This window comes from Rattus norvegicus, chromosome 20 (genome assembly GCF_036323735.1).
Source record: "Rattus norvegicus strain BN/NHsdMcwi chromosome 20, GRCr8, whole genome shotgun sequence".
In the NCBI taxonomy this organism is placed as follows: domain Eukaryota; kingdom Metazoa; phylum Chordata; class Mammalia; order Rodentia; family Muridae; genus Rattus; species Rattus norvegicus.
The window spans coordinates 8,765,657-8,781,738 of NC_086038.1; the positions used below are offsets into that span (position 1 = coordinate 8,765,657).

At 45.2% G+C, this 16,082-nt stretch overlaps 1 protein-coding gene and 1 pseudogene across 6 annotated transcripts in view; one reads left to right on the top strand and one right to left on the bottom strand.

Moving 5' to 3' along the window:
* The window catches only part of Dnah8 (dynein, axonemal, heavy chain 8), a 254,479-nt gene that overhangs the window by 71,286 nt on the left and 167,111 nt on the right, over positions 1–16,082 (top strand). For all 6 annotated transcript variants that reach the window (XM_039099327.2, XM_039099333.2, XM_039099329.2 and 3 more), the window contains 8 exons: positions 2,992–3,064; positions 4,594–4,780; positions 7,435–7,631; positions 9,205–9,331; positions 11,105–11,340; positions 13,425–13,529; positions 14,924–15,037; positions 15,847–15,909. In XM_039099327.2, coding sequence (XP_038955255.1) covers positions 2,992–3,064; positions 4,594–4,780; positions 7,435–7,631; positions 9,205–9,331; positions 11,105–11,340; positions 13,425–13,529; positions 14,924–15,037; positions 15,847–15,909 — 1,102 coding nt within the window. The remainder of the gene's footprint in view (positions 1–2,991; positions 3,065–4,593; positions 4,781–7,434; positions 7,632–9,204; positions 9,332–11,104; positions 11,341–13,424; positions 13,530–14,923; positions 15,038–15,846; positions 15,910–16,082) is intronic.
* LOC134483875 (small ribosomal subunit protein eS12-like) lies at positions 3,711–4,094 on the bottom strand (annotated as a pseudogene).

Genomic DNA, 16,082 nt, shown 5'->3' on the forward strand with positions numbered 1-16,082 from the left:
TGCTCCATGTCTCCTCACTGTAGTGATGAGAACCAAGCTCTCTGCTAGCTTTTGAACTGATGTTCTTAACTCCCCTTTGGTGTCCACCCCCCCCCCCAATTCCCCCGCTGGTGCTCCCACAAGGAGTGACAGCATTTCCTAAAATCACAAGGAGAGAGAAAATGGGAGGTCTGTGTTTTTCAAATACCCTTGTCTTGGAGAGCTCTGGGCGTGGAGGCAGAGGTTCTGATCTCTGTGTGTGCCTGCATCTGGGTCTGTATGTGAGTGACGTCATTTAAGCAGCAGTTTCCGGAAGGTTTTGACTGGGGTCTCCTTTCTGTGGGAAATAAGGTAATAACAATTTCAAGAGATCAGATAGGAAACGAAGCCGTTGTTAATATAATGTTCTGCAGAACGGAGAACCTGTGCAAAAATTGGCTGGCGTGCTGATTTTGATTTTGGCCCAAGACAATGTTCTTCTCTCTTTTCTTTTTTTCTTTAATTTTCATTTTTACTTACCTACTTTACATCCCGATCACTGCTCCCCCCAGTCACTCTCTCCCACAATCCTTCCTCCATGCCTCCCTCCCCTCTCCTCTGAGTGGGTGGGGCACCCCCTAGATATCCCCCAACCCTGGCATTTCAAGTCTCTGCCAGGCTAGGTGCTGCTTCTCCCACTGAGGCCAGACATGGCAGCCCAGCTAGAAGAACATATCCCACGTTCAGGCAGCAGCTTTGTGGACAGGCCTAGTTCCAGCTCATGCATGTTCTTTGGTTGGTGTTTTAGTCTCTGAGGGTCCAGGTTAGTTGACTCTATTGGTCCTTCCAGCAGAGTTCTATCCTCTTCCAGGGAAGACAATGGCATTTAGAGCCGCCTGGTTGTAAAATATCCCATCTTCTCTCCCCACAGGCCAGGACTTGTCCCTGTCCCAAATTCACCATCCTATTGGTTCAGGAGACAGATCCATAGCTTATGAACAATTTTTGGCCTGGGACTGCCCCTTTTCTGGTTGCAGGCTTCACGGCAACTCTCCAGCTTTTAGAGTTCCAGAGACAATTTTATCCAGCTGACAGCTGGGGGAGGGCCCTAGCATCTCCTGCTTCCCTGTGACTGGAAGGATTTTTAGCGCACCTCATACAGAAAACGGACCATAACAATTTATTTCTTCCGTGTATAATAATGTAGGGCTGTCTATTAAAATGCATGTGAGCCTGGGTCTGGTGGCACGAGCCTATAATCCCAGGCATTTAGGAGGTTTAAGGCAGGGGGATCACAGGGTTCAAGGTCAGTCTGGATTACAGAGAGGTCAAGGCCAGCCCTGGGCAAGTTAGTGAGACCATATGTCAATGTAAAAAAGAAAATGAAGACTGGGGAGATAGTTCAGTGATAGAATACTTTTCCAGCATACACAAAGGTCTCATTTTAATCCCCATCATATAAAAAGGAACAAATAATAAGTAACATACAGTACTTTTTTTGTTTCATTTTGTTTTTTTGTTTTTTTGTCAGTGATGGCCTCTATTGTTGCAAGCCTGAGAGCAAAATGATACAGTCTAGAGCAGTGATTTTCAACCTGTGATTCTGACCCCATTGGGAATCCTGAATCAGATACGATATATATCAGATATTTATATTCCAGTTCATAACAGTGACAAAATTACAGCTATGAAGTAGCAATGAAATAACTTTGTGCGTGGGGGGGGGTCACGACAAAAAAGGGTCATAGCATTAGGAAGATTGAGAACCACTAATCTAGGAGATCTTAATTAGGTTCCTTTTCTTTGCTAATTAAAGAATTAAAAGGCAGGGAAAATAAAAAAGACAGGTAACAGCAGAGAACTCTCAAATACTACAGACAGCAGCAGACACAATCAGCAGTTGAAGAAAGAGTTTTGAGGGTGAGGGCAAACATGCATAGTCATTACACAGAGAAAAAGACCCTCCGCAAAGCACTCAGGGGCACCCAGAAAGTCAACAAATTCAGTGTCATCTCAGGGGCTGGGCTTTTAAAGCCTCTGTAGAGTTTTCCTCCCCTTATTTAGACTTGGCCCATTTGAAGGATGATAGGATAATTGATTGGTCCAGAACTGCTATGTAACACATAGTGGTCCAGCCTTGAACTTGATGGCCAGTCCATCAGTAGGGACCTTCTGATGAGAGACTGGAAGTCTACAAGGCCTTTGTTTTAAGCTGTCAGGGTTTTGTCTCAAGTCAGGAGGGTAAGGAAGACTCGAGCTATGTTGGAAATTGACCACCTTTATTACATAACCATGGCCCCTCTCCCTATCTGTCTGCCTTCCTAAAGGGACTCTGTCTAAATCCTAGTCTATCAAAAGAGTGCCACTCTTTTTATATGGCTAGTTATTGCCGAGGGGAAGCCAGCATCCAAATACTTTGAAATGTATGTGTGATTAATATTTTACCTCGGAAAATGTCAAAGCGATGTCTTTCAGTCCTGTTCTTTATGGTTCTGTGATAAACAGCGTTCTTTTGGTGTAATTTGGCATTTTAAAAACATCTCTTAATAATGCAACATCTTTTATTGATTTCCATGTCAGCTTTACACATGTAAACCATGTCCACAATCATCTCTGCTCTCCAAGCCCCTTTTCCCACTCTCTCCAGGTATTCCCAGTGAACACCCCCTTCATGTCCTCTTTTTCTTGGTTACCCATGAGCCTTGTCTGTGCCTGGTGCTTAGTGTTGACTGATCTCATTGCCTTGAGCTTATGCAGGTCTCAGTGCAGGTAGCCATCATCGGGTGCGACAAGCTGATAAATATGATGGCCATACCATGTCCATAGAGGAGCGCTTCCCAGCACCTCCCCTTACCCTCTCCAGCTCCTAACATTCTTTTCCTTCCTTTTTCTGATGCCCCACCCCCCCACCCCCGAGCTTTGGTTTGGGAGGCCTTTGCTTTTCCAGGATCAAAGATGGTCTTCATTTTCATGGGGGAAACATACAGTGTTTCTGAGCTGGCACTCACCAGTTAAACTGTCTGTTCCTCCTAGCCAAGGGAGAAAGCGGTCAGAGGACGTCGTTTCCTTCATAAAAACCGAAGTGCACCTGGCAATCCCTAACGTGGTGAGTCTGACTTACTCGCAGTGGCACTTTTGGTAATGTATTCTTTTTTTTTTTTTTTCTTTTTGGTTCTTTTTTTCGGAGCTGGGGACCGAACCCAGGGCCTTGTGCTTCCTAGGCAAGCGCCCTACCACTGAGCTAAATCCCCAACCCCGGTAATGTATTCTTTAAAACACAGCAGCATTGGGTAAGTGTTTAGAATGTGAGGCTTTGGGTCCCCGGCGTTGTGAAAATGAGTAGCTACATTAAAAACAAAACAAAACAAAAAAAACCAAACAAACAAAAAAAACAAACCCAAAAAAACCCCTATGTGAGAACTGTACTTTAGCTTACAGTAAGACTTTGGTTCTATGTGTTTTTATTTTATTTTAAAAGTTTATTATCTCTGTATATGTGTACACACACACACACACTTCTAAATGCCTCACAGGATGTATTCCAAGCTGATGTAGGAGTGAAGATTTAGTCTGCCGTCCATTATTAAATAAAAATCACCTTGCTTTTTTCTTTAGACATTAAAATAAAATCACCACAGGGATCTCAATTCTCTCCATTCCCAAACCCAGCATCTTGGGATACCCCAATAAAAATTATAGCATGGGAGCTCCTGAGTTTTCTTTTCTTTCTTTTGAGCCAAAATTTTATTTATTCATTTCTTGCATTCGAAGCATTCCTTGATGACATCCTTGGCCTGAGGTTCTTTGCCATAGTCCTTCACCACTTAGGCAACTGCAACCAACCACTTTCCGTGGTCTCCCCTCTCGATCGATTTTCCAGAGGCCTACCCATTCCCCTAGTTTCTCGTTGTCATCCACCTTTATCAGGCTGATCTGGTGCTCAGCACAGCGTGCCTCCACCAGCTTGACATACACGTCTCATCCCAGTCGGATGCAAGCACAGAGATGGGCTTGGCGCTTGTCTTAAGGCTTTGGCCGCTTCGCGTATGCCACGTGCTAGGCCATGGTGGATGAGGGCGGTCTTCAGCACCTCTGACATCCATTACACCTCCAGCAGCTATGCCTTCTTCGGCCATGGCGGAGGATTACGGGTGACGCCGAATCTTGAACGCACCCGGGCTTCCGCCTCTTCGCAACCTGGCGGCAGCAGGGGAAAAGCTCTCCTGAGTTTTCAAGGGCTAGCCCCAGCTGTTCACCGCTGCCTGGAACTAACTGTAGGTCACATGGGGGTAGTCTTGGTGCCCCCAGGAACAGTCTGGGACCCTCCTAAGACCACCTTGCTCAGTCTGAGCTCCTAGAGAAAAGCTGCAGATAACTTGAGCACATTTCAAAGAAGCAAAAGGATTCACAGCGCTAGGGCTTGTTCTGTGATTTCAGTCTGCTGAGGACGACCCCTTGACTGTTTTGCCAGCAGCAGTGGGAAGAACTGGGGATTCTCCAGGACGCAGGATATCTTCAGCACCTCCTGGCACAACCCTCAACCTCCCAGCAGCCTGCTCTTGACTGATCGTGGGGTTAGATTTGTAGAGTGAGGTGGGTTGGGGAGAATTACACACATGCTGCTGCTTCTCACAGGTGATGGTTCCCAGCCTGGATGACATTCAGCAAGCCATCAACCGCATGATCCAGTTGACCCTGGAGGTGAGCAGAGGAGTGGCACACTGGGGACAGCAGCAGGTCAGGCGGACAAAGTCTCCCCAGACCAGTTCTCGAGGCTCCGACCAACCCTCGATCATGGGGAAAGCACTGAAGAAGGAAGAGAGTAAGGAAACAGAAGCGCCTGCATGTTAGATTTCCTGACAGTGAGAGAAGAGAAAAAAAAGTTAAACCAAAATGCATGTGCATGTGCATGTGAGTGCAGGTGCTCGCAGAGGCCTCAAGAGGGCACCCGTGAGACCCTGGAGCTGGGGTTGCAGGTGGTTGCCTCCTGACATGGATGTTGGGAACAGAACCTGGGTCTTCTGCAAGAGCAGCGTTTGCTCTCAACCACTGAGGCATCTGTGTAGCACCCCCATCTCTCTCTCTCTTTATATATGTATTTATATACACACACTTTATATATATATACACACACAATGTATATATGTGTGTGTACATATAGTATATATAAGTATATATACTATATACTTTATATATACTTGTGTATATTAGTATATCTAGTATGCATAAGTATATATAACTCTATATGCATGTAGTATATCTAAGTTAATAAGCATAGTAAATAGTATATATTTAGTATATATTATACAGTGTATAATTTAGTAGATATAGTATAATATAGCATACATACAATACATATTACATAATTATAGCATACATATAATGTATATTATATATATAATATAACAAATCTATATCACATACTACATATTACACATAAGTGCATATAATATATAGTATGTGATATACTATACATGTATATATGTATGTACATATAGTATACACTATATAGGTATATATTAATATATATTTATAACATATATGTATACTTATATAGAAGTATATATACTTTTATATGTATAAGTATATATTTTTATAATTATATACTTATATATAAATATGTGTGCTAATACATAAGCATATATAGAATATAGCATATGTACTTATATGTAAAAGTATGTAAGTATATGTATATAAAGGAATATATAGTATAAATCATATAAATTATATACACATATAAGAGTATAAAGACTTTTAAGGCAAGGGGTCTCACGTAGCCAGGCTTGCTTCAAACTTGCTATATGGCCTAAGATAACCTTGAATGCCTGGTCCTCCTGCTTTTACCTCCCATGTGCTAGGATTATAGACATGCACAGATTATAGGCTTGCGTTTCTTTTTTTTTTTTTTTTGGTTCTTTTTTTCGGAGCTGGGGACCGAACCCAGGGCCTTGCGCTTCCTAGGCAAGCGCTCTACCACTGAGCTAAATCCCCAACCCCCTAGGCTTGCGTTTCTTTGACTATATTTTCTTATTAATTTTCCCATTGTTAAAACCGTGACCACCGCTCTTTCACCTGCAACATAACATTCAGGCACTTCTTTCTAGTGTTTGATCCTAGGAGAAAAAGGTTTGTCATTTTATCATTGTGCAGTAATTCTAAAAGGCGAAGGGTGAAAGCAAATCTCTGCGCCGATCCTTCTCTCAGCATTCCTCGTGCTCCCATAAGCCACTGTGCCTTTCACAGATGCATGATGGGTAACAGCCCCAAATGTCTCAAAACATGAATGAGAAAGCAAATGCGGCCTTTATTTTTCATTTAGGTTGATTTTATGTACACGGGTGTTTTACCTCCATGTATATCTGTGCACCCCATATGTTCCAGAGCATAGAGTTTCCTGGAAACAGAGTTCCAATGGTGGTGAGCCATCACGAGTGGGTGCTGGGAATGGACTCGCTCTAAACTGCCGAGCCGTCTCTTCAGCCTCAAATGTAATTGTATATAGCAAAGTTCTCAGTAATACAAAACACTGACCTAGCAAAGCACACCACGGCATCAGTCAAACTAAGCCAGCCCCTTGCGTTCTATTTTGCTTAAACCTAATTCAGCAACAGAGCAAATGGGATTGCAGGCAACTGGGTAAATACCACAGGTTCCAGTCAGCCCGGCTACTGTTCCAGTGCAGGAACATGGGCCCCCTAATCACGTGTTTATCCAGTTCCAAAGGAGAAACTGGGAGTAGGTAATTTCACGTGACGCCTCATGCTTTTTTTAATTGTCAAAAAAAAAATTTTTTTTTAAAGTGCAGCACGGGCCAAGCAAAGGTCACTGGTGCCAATGTTGGTGGTGCATGCCTGCCATCCCTGTACTCAAGAGGGAGGTATCAGGAAGAAGACCAGGAGACAGGGACCTACCTTGTCGGCTACGTGGCAAGTTTAAGGCCAACCCGAGATCCTGTTTCAAAAAGAAAGCTAGGGTACAAGGATGTGGGGTGGGGCTGGGCTGAGCTGGGCAGTGTAAGCGAGATAACCCAGCAAGAAAAGGTGCTCAGGGGTTGGGGATTTAGCTCAGTGGTAGAGCACTTGCCTAGCAAACGCGAGGCCCTGGGTTCGGTCCCCAGCTCCGAAAAAAAGAAAAAGAAAAAAAAAAAGGTGCTTAATCACCAACTGGATCATACAAATTAAATCTTCAGGGTCCACCTGGTGGAGGGAAAGAACACACTCCCACAACTGACTGCTGACCCCACACAATATAGCGTGCCTGAGAATACATAGACACACCAAATGATTAATAAAAATACAAATATAAAATTTTATAAATTATAATATTATATATAATATATAATATATTATATAAATTATATATGTATATATATGCATATACACATACACACACACATATAAGAAAAAAAAAGAAGAAAAAAAAAAGAACTCCAAGTTAAACACAGACTCTCTCTACATTGGAAACATTTGCTTTCAGGGTCGTTTGAAGAAAGCATCCCAGCCAGGAAGCTGAAGAACTTCTACCCTGGCGTGGCGGAGCACAAGGATATCTCCAAGCTGGTCCTCCTCCTGTCGTCCTCTGTGAATTCCCTCCGGAAGGCGGCCACTGAGGCCCTGCAGGACTTTCAGAAGTACAAGACTCTCTGGACGGAAGACAGAGATGTGAAAGTCAAGGTGTGTTTCCACTGCAGGTTTTGTCTATTTATTTATTTACTTCTTATTTATTTTTGATCTGCTCGTCTCTGACCTTTGAGGTGTGTGTGTGGAGATGGGGTGGGGTGGGATGGTGCTTTTGAGGATAACACAAGGACTCCTAGCAGAGGTGTAAGACCTCCCCCCCCCCCCAAACGCCAAGCAACTAGTTAATTCTCACACTGATACCCTGAGGCAACTGATGACAAAGAGGCTCTGGCGGGACTAGGCAACAATGTACCAACCTCCTCATAAAGTCTCAATGACAGACCAAAGTTCATTCCCACCAAATTTACCCCTGGGGAACCAGGGGGATTACTTACTTTCAGAGCATGGGTGACCCGAAAAGCTGTATTGTGATGGCTGGCTACATCCAGCGGGAATGATACCTTCCCTGTGGGCGATGTAGATGGAGTCTTCCTTAAGTTCTTTCTCTCCAGCTTCTGTACTCTAGCACCTCCCATTGATGCTAAAGACCATAGGCAATCAGGACAGTTTGTATTCAGTTAGCTGAAGAGAATGGCTGGATCCTTCCTGCCCTCTCCTTGTCTGAGGGAAGGTCAAGAGTTGGCAAGCCCAGCCGTGATGACCTTTTGCAAACTGTCCCAGCTTGCACAGAGGACGGACATGCACAGTGGAGATACAAGGAGGCTTCTGAACCCAGACTGACCAGTCCCAGTGTCCTGTGAAAGTCCTTCACGTGGACTTCAGCCCAAGGGCCTATCACGATACCTTGATCCATTTGAAGCCAGTGTCTCATAGCACGGAGAAGTGTAAAAGTGTATGAGCTGTGGTTAGGACCTCCCAGAACAAAGGGAGTGCATATTACGATATAATCAGGATCTGTGTGCACATGCCTGCCTTTGGATTACCCTGTAACTTAGACCACCCCGTCGGAATATATGCTACCATAGAAGGGAGTGTCTTAGAATTTCCATTGCTGTGAAGAGACACCATGACCAAGGCAGCTCTTATAAGGACTGCATTTGATTGGGGCTGGCTTACAGGGTCAGAGGTTCAGTCCCTCACCATCAAGGCAGGAACATGACAGCATCCAGGCAGGCATGGTGCAGGAGGAGCTGAGAGCTCTACATTTCATCTGAAGGCTGCTAGGAGAAGACTGGCTTCCAGGCGGGTAGGAGGAAGCGCTCTTCCACAGTGGGAGGAGCCTGAGCATAGGAGGAGCCCTCCAAAGCCCTTCCTGAGAGTGACGCACTTCCTCCAATGAGGCCACACCTCCTAACAGCGCCTCTCCCAATGGACCAAGCATATTCAAACCACCACAGGGAGCCAAGGGCTAAAATATAAAGAGAAACTAAGGAAGGGCATATAAGGCTACACCCTGCTGTGCTCAGGACTTGTACTTTGAATGTGAACCCACTGAGCCAGTGCCAGCATAAACAAACACTGCTTCCTAGCAGAGAGCTTTAGGGTCCCATGTCCCCAGATGAGAATCCCGCTACCGAGCAAGTGCTGTTTCCAACTTAAGTGTTACAAGTGAGATTGTTAGACTCCCAAGGAGCGAGGAAGTATTAACTGTTGTGTTACCTTGCAGGAGTTTTTGGCCAACAACCCTTCCCTGACTGAGATCCGATCAGAAATTCTCCACTATGCAACCTTTGAGCAGGAGATCGAGGAACTGAAGCCCATTATTGATGTAGGAGCCTTGGAGCTGCACACAGGTAACTCCAACAGTGTGACCGACAGGTTTCTGATGTGGGCTCAAGGGGGACAGTGAGGCCGATTGTTGGGGTTGAGGGTGGTTCTTAGAAGAGTTGTTAATGCCATGGTCAGAGAGACAACAGAATGGTGGGACCTCTGAGGAGGAATCAGGGGCCGTGGCAGAACTGAGGCCCTTTCTCATAGCTCTCTCTAAGGGTGGGGGTGGGGGTGGGGGTGGGGGTGGGGGTGGGGGTGGGGGTGGGGGTGGGGGTGGGGGTAATGGCAGGTTTCACAGCACAGGCTGCCACCAGGCTTTCTGATTCCTAGAGAGGAGCCCGGGGAAAGGACCGGGAAGAGGATACATGGTTGTCCGTACCCGCGTTGATACAAACGGCCTTCCCCAGGGAGAAACCTGGGCATATGGAAATCTGGTAGCTAAGGGCTCACAAATGATGTGTCTGTGGTGTCTGCCAGAGGGGAAGGGTCACATAGGGATCATGAACAGACTATTCTTGAGGTCTGGTCTAGAGTAGAGATACATAAAATAGTTATCTATTTATCTATCTATCTATCTATCTGTATTTTTTTTTTACAAGGTAGAGATATTTTACTGTAGATTGAAGGGACACCGGGATGGGACCCATGACATGGTATTTGACTCAGCAAGTAGCTTTGGAATAATACTGTAAATACCAAGTAGTTCTAGGTCAACACATTCTTTTCCCTTCCTTTTTTTTTTTTTTTTTTCTTTTCTAAGACAGAGTCTCATTTAGTCTCCAGGCTGGCCCCAAGTGACTTTACAGAGGGAGATGTCCTCGAACTCATGATCCTCCTGCCTCCTCCTTCTGAGTGCAGGAATTAGAACATGAGCCACCACACACATTTATGCTACATTGGAATAGAAAAGCTTGGGGTTGGAGAGAGGGTTACTGGTTAAGAGGGTACGCTGCTCTTACAGAGGGCTCAAGTTTGGCTCCCAAGATCCCATGTGAGATGACTCACAACTGTCTGTAACTCCGGTTCCGCCGAGTCCAACGCTCCCTCCTGGTCTTTGTGCATACTTCTCTCATGTGTACATATCCCCACACACTTACACATAGCTTAAAAATAAAAGAAATCTTTAAAGGCTAAGGTGAAACACGTATACCACCAAACGCACGGTGTCGCTGGACCTCCAGAGTGGACTAGGGGACCATGGGACCGTGTAGGAGGCTGAGGACACCCTTTCTCTTGGCTCCTTTCTTCTTCCCCCCTGGGTTTTCTGCTTTCCAGAGACTCTCAACTCTCCTTCAACTCTCATCTCAACCTTTCAAGAAAGGACTCTTCCCATTGGTTCCCATGAATCTCTATTGAGCTGAGGCTCATAAAATATTTAAATATTCTTAAAGGGACAGGACAGGGAGGGTGCAGAAGAGTAGGCAAGCCAAGACTGTGGTTTGCTGGGAGAAACAAGAAATTTCATTCCACGGAGAGGGGCTTCCTTAGAGGGAATGATACAGAATAAGGAGGGTCTAGTGATAGGGTGTCCCAAGCTGGGCAAGGCTTACCCAGCAGGACTCTTCACTTGGAAACTCTCCTCCTGCCGGGTGGTAGCTGCATATGCCTTCAACCCTACTACTCTGGAGACAATGGCAGGTTGATATGAGAGTTCGAGGCCAGCCTGGTCTACAGAGCCATGGGTCACATGTCGTCCGTGTATTCTGAATGCAGGCGGGTGGCTGAGCTGCCGGGATCCTCGGCATCCACAGCAAACCATTTCAGAGTCATGCTTCTGTCTTTCTCGTTCCCTCCAGAGCCAATGAAGTTAGCCTTGTCCATCGAGGCCAAGGCGTGGAAGATGTTGCTCTGCCGCTACCTAAATGAGGAATATAAGAAGAAAATGTCAGACATGATAGTGTTTATCAACGAATACTTGAAAAAGTTATCCAGACCCATCCGGGACTTAGACGATGTCAGGTTCGCCATGGAGGCTTTGTCCTGTATCCGAGATAATGAAATTCAAATGGACATGACCTTGGGGCCCATAGAAGTGAGTTATGATTTTGGATTTTGCTTTCCTGAAATGCCTTAAAAATAGAAGGAAGCTATAAAAAAGAAAGTGATTCTGTGATATGTCTCTTCATCTAGTAGATGGAATAGCTTTGGGGGGGGTTGGGTGGGGTTTGGTTTTAAGTAGGGTTTCTCTTTGTAGCCCTGGCTGTCCTGAAACTCACTCTGTAGACCAGGCTGGCCTGGAGCTCAGAGATCCACCTGCCTCTGCCCCCTGAGTGCTAGGATTAAGGTGTGGGTCACCATTGCCCGGCTTGGAATTCTCTTTTGATGCTGATATCTGTGGGGGCATTCTAAGGACTTCAACACAAGAGGGGTATTAACATACGTTTAACGGGCTAGGCAATGTTCAGTATTTGATGCAGACGCCAACATCTTATGGGAGGTATTGGCCACACCCTCCCATATTAATCCTACTTTGTTAGGTAAGTTCTAGAAATATCTTTAGCTCCCTAGAGACCAGTTGTAGGTCTTATAAGCATTCGCATGCCACGGGCGGGAGAACTGATGTTGACTCAGTAGCCACCTAGCGGACCTTAAATGAATAAAAGAGAATATTAGGGAGAAGTATCGTATTCTTCTTTTTCTTTGCAGCAAAGATAAATCACCAGAGTGTAAGTTCTCAATGGCGTCTGAGCACTTGAGTTCATTATCTTGGTCCTAGACATCACTGGGGAATATCAAGATTCCATCCGTCACAAGTATTTTATGATTGATAGTATTTGGAATATATTGGAATGTATTGGGTAGCATTTTGAGGCTCAGTGATGATGGGAACCACTCTTCATTGGTTTCCAACTTGGTTTGTTCTCCAGACAGCATCCTCCCATGTAGTTCATAGCGTCTTAGGAGTTGGTACTGGCGCCGATTCCTCCCGGTACTTCTGTTAGTTACATTCTGACCTCTACTTGTTACATTTTGTGGCTGTGATTAAACACCATGGCCAAGCCCAGCATGGTAGAGCATGCTTTTAAGCCCAGCACTTGGAGGGCAGAGGCAGGCAGATCTCTGTGCGTTTGAGAAGAGCCTGGTTTACAAAGGGAGTCTAGGACAGCCAGGGCTCTGTTACACAGAGAAGCCCTGTCTAAAAATAAAAAAAACAAAACAAAACAAAACAAAGCAAAACCAAATGAAACCAAAACAAAACAAAAAATTCTCCGTGACTAAAAGCAGCTATGGAAGGAAGAGTCTTTTGGGGCTCTCTGCTCCAGAAGGATAAGAGCCAGTCATGGCAGTTGGCCTTGGCAGCAGCAAACAACGGGCACTGTGGCAGGAGCGGGCAGCTGGGCGCTTGCACCTTCTACCACAATCATGGGACAGACATGGAGGGAGGGAGGAGAAGCTTTAAGCCCTCAAATCCCTCCCCAAGCAACATACTTCCTCCAGCCAGATTACATGTTCCAGACGTCCCTAAACAGTGTCACCAACTGGGGACAAAGAATTTTCAAATTCCTTAGCCTATGGAGTAGTTCTCACCACCAGAGTGCCTGATGTTGGCCACTACTGTATGCCTTCTAAGCCCACTCACCGGTAGCTAATGATCTTCACCTTTTGCTGCTTTTAAGATCTCAGTATGTGGGAACTTGGGATGCCAACCACCCGTCCGTCCCTGTTTAATAAATCATCACCCACTTCTTTATTCAGCAAACACCCTTTCGGTCAATCCAGCTGAGTATTGAAACACATCATTTCCTTTCGCTCCTTACATAGCTGAACCCCGCCTTCACGTAGGAGACGCGATCCCCTAGGCGCTGACCCAAGATCTCGGAGGAGAGAGGCAGAAAATAGCCCTGAGGGTGTTTTCTAAGCGGGAGCCTCTCACTGGGATCCACCTACGTCTCCACCAGGGGTGGCTGGGAAGTGAGGGTTTCAGAGCTCGTGGTCCGGGGTCAGCACCGTGGAAGACACTGAGCATCTCCACAGTTTTAACTTTCCAAACCGTGCTAGTAGAATTCCCCATCTTCCTCGGCTCGAGGAGGTGGTTTCAGGAGGGTGTATCTATAGCTGCCGGTGGCTACTCCCCCCCCCCCCAGGTGTTTTCTGAACTCTGCCGCCCCTTTGCAGGAGGCCTACGGCATTTTGAACAGATTCGAGGTGGAAGTGACCAAGGAGGAGTCAGAAGGCGTCGACACCCTGAGATACTCGTTCAACAAGTTGCAGAGCAAAGCGGTAAGCACACGCTTAATCCCATTCTTCTGTTAAGTCACCGCTTCCAGGAAAAGGCTGGGACCGAACCCAGGGTCTTGCGCTTGCTAGGCAAGCACTCTACCACTGAGCTAAATCCCCAACCCCACGTTTTGAGCTTTAAAAAAAAAAAAAACAAAACTATCACCCATAATAATTTTATTGCCCATGCAACCTGCGTACCGGAAGAGTGGCCATTCTGAGCCAAGCGACTCGGCAAAATTGTCTAAAAACCATCATGACTTTCTTCTAGATAGAACGGACTTACCATCCCCTAAAGAATCCTTTGTCTCTTAGCAGATGCTCCTCATTCTCCCCCAGCCCTGAAGCACTTTCCTCGTCCGTGGATTTATCTTTTCTGAATATTTGACGTATATAGGAGTCATAGTGTACGTGGGCCCGCATGAGGAGTCTTTAACTTAGCGTTCATTTTCAAGGTTCATCCTTGGCGCACGGGGCACTCCGTCTTTCAGCTGTTAATAATATCAAGCTTCCGTTCACGTGACCGTTTGATTGCGTACCACCAGACGAATGTGCACGGAAAACTTGGGCTTTTTTTTTTTTTTTTTAAAGAGCTTTTCCGTCTTATGGTTGACTTCTATGAGTCATTAATATATTTTGGGCCCCTCCTCTCATCCATGACTTGCAAGTGTTTTCTCTCTCGTTCTGTGTATAGTCTTTTTATTTTTTTGATTGTTTGACTGTTTCGGCGATGGTGGGAACAGTCAGACTTCAGACCCCTTCATCCGTGTTCAGCAGAGTTCTACCACTGAGCTATAAGATCTCAGCTTTGACTCTCTTTCGTTGTCAAAACAACGAAAGCACACCAGTCTTTTGTGTTTTCACGGAAGCCTAATCAATCCAGCCTTTTCTTTCCATACCTGTACTTTCATACCGTATCCAGGAAATCCTTGACCAGAATCCCGTTATACAGATCCACGCCAATGCTTTCTTAGAATAGTTTGATAAGTACAGTCTTTACCTTTAGGCCTCTGATGTATCTTGAGTTACTTTTTATCTGCGGTGCAGCAGTCCTCTCGAGTAGCTAAGCAGAGAAGGACTTCAGTGTCCCGCAAGTGCATCCGGGCCCTCGTGTATAATATAACACGTGAGCAGATACGGATTTATCCCCTGTCTGCGGCGCGACAGACTTGCTGGAGGAGAATGGTACTTTTATTTTTATTTTTATTTTTTTTATTTTTTTATTTTTATTTTATTTTATTTTATTTTGGTTCTTTTTTTTTGGAGCTGGGGACCGAACCCAGGGCCTTGCGCTTCCTAGGTAAGCGCTCTACCACTGAGCTAAATCCCCAGCCCTTTTTTTTTTATTTTTAATTCATCACTCAGGTCCTCGTGCTGAATATTCTTTTTGATTCCAGGTTTCCGTGCAAGATGAACTTGTGCAAGTGCAACCGAAATTCAAAAGCAGCCTGCTTGAGTCGGTGGATGTCTTCCGGGAGGACGTTATAAACTTCACAGAAGCCTATGAGACGGTAATTTAAACATGGCACACCTGCGTTTCACAATGCGCGTGGCAGGCGCGTGTGAAGTTAAACGGGGCCCATTGGAAGACCAAGGCAAATTGTATGTAAATGGTCCTGTTTGAGAGTTTGCAACCATCCACGAAGAGACAGAGAAAGAAAACAGATTTGCCTGTTCAAATAAGCATCAGTCAAGAAGGCTGTGGAAGGAGGCTGGGGATTTAGCTCAGCGGTAGAGCGCTTACCTAGGAAGCGCAAGGCCCTGGGTTCGGTCCCCAGCTCCGAAAAAAAGAACCAAAAAAAAAAAAAAAAAAAAAAAAAAAGAAGGGTGTGGAAGAAACAGAGGGATTTTATCCTCTCTAGGAGTTAGAATTCCTACAGCATTTCTGGTAGAGGGGCTGGAAGACGGCTCAGCAGTTAAGACCACTTGCTGCTTAACCGTGAGGAGCGGAGTTTGGATATAAGCACAGAATGCTCATGACTCCAGATATACGGAATCTGATGGTGCCCTCTTCTGGCCTCCTCTGGTACCTGCACTCATGTGTGCATATCCACCACCACCCCCCAAACATAGGCAGACATAGACAGACAGACAGAAAGACAGACATACACACCTCAAAAGCAATTTAAATCTTCTTTAAAAAAAATAAAGGGGGGTTGGGGATTTAGCTCAGTGGTAGGGCGCTTGCCTAGGAAGTGCAAGGCCCTGGGTTCGGTCCCCAGCTCTGAAAAAAAGAAAAAAAAAATAAAGGGACTTGTAGACAGAACCATTAACTGGCACATATGTTGATTAAGAATTGAGATATTATTATTTCTTACAGGAAGGACCCATGGTACCAAATATTCCACCCCAAGAGGCTAGCAACAGGCTGCAGATATTCCAGGTAAAAATTCTTCTGTCACATTGACGATCGAGTATTTCAAAACATAATTTTAGAGGAAAATTTGTTATTTAATCTTATAGTAAAAAAAACCCTTAATGTTTAAAATAGATGCAATATAAGTGAATGCATGTGTGTACTCATGTGTGTGCATATGTGTATGCTCATGTGTGTGC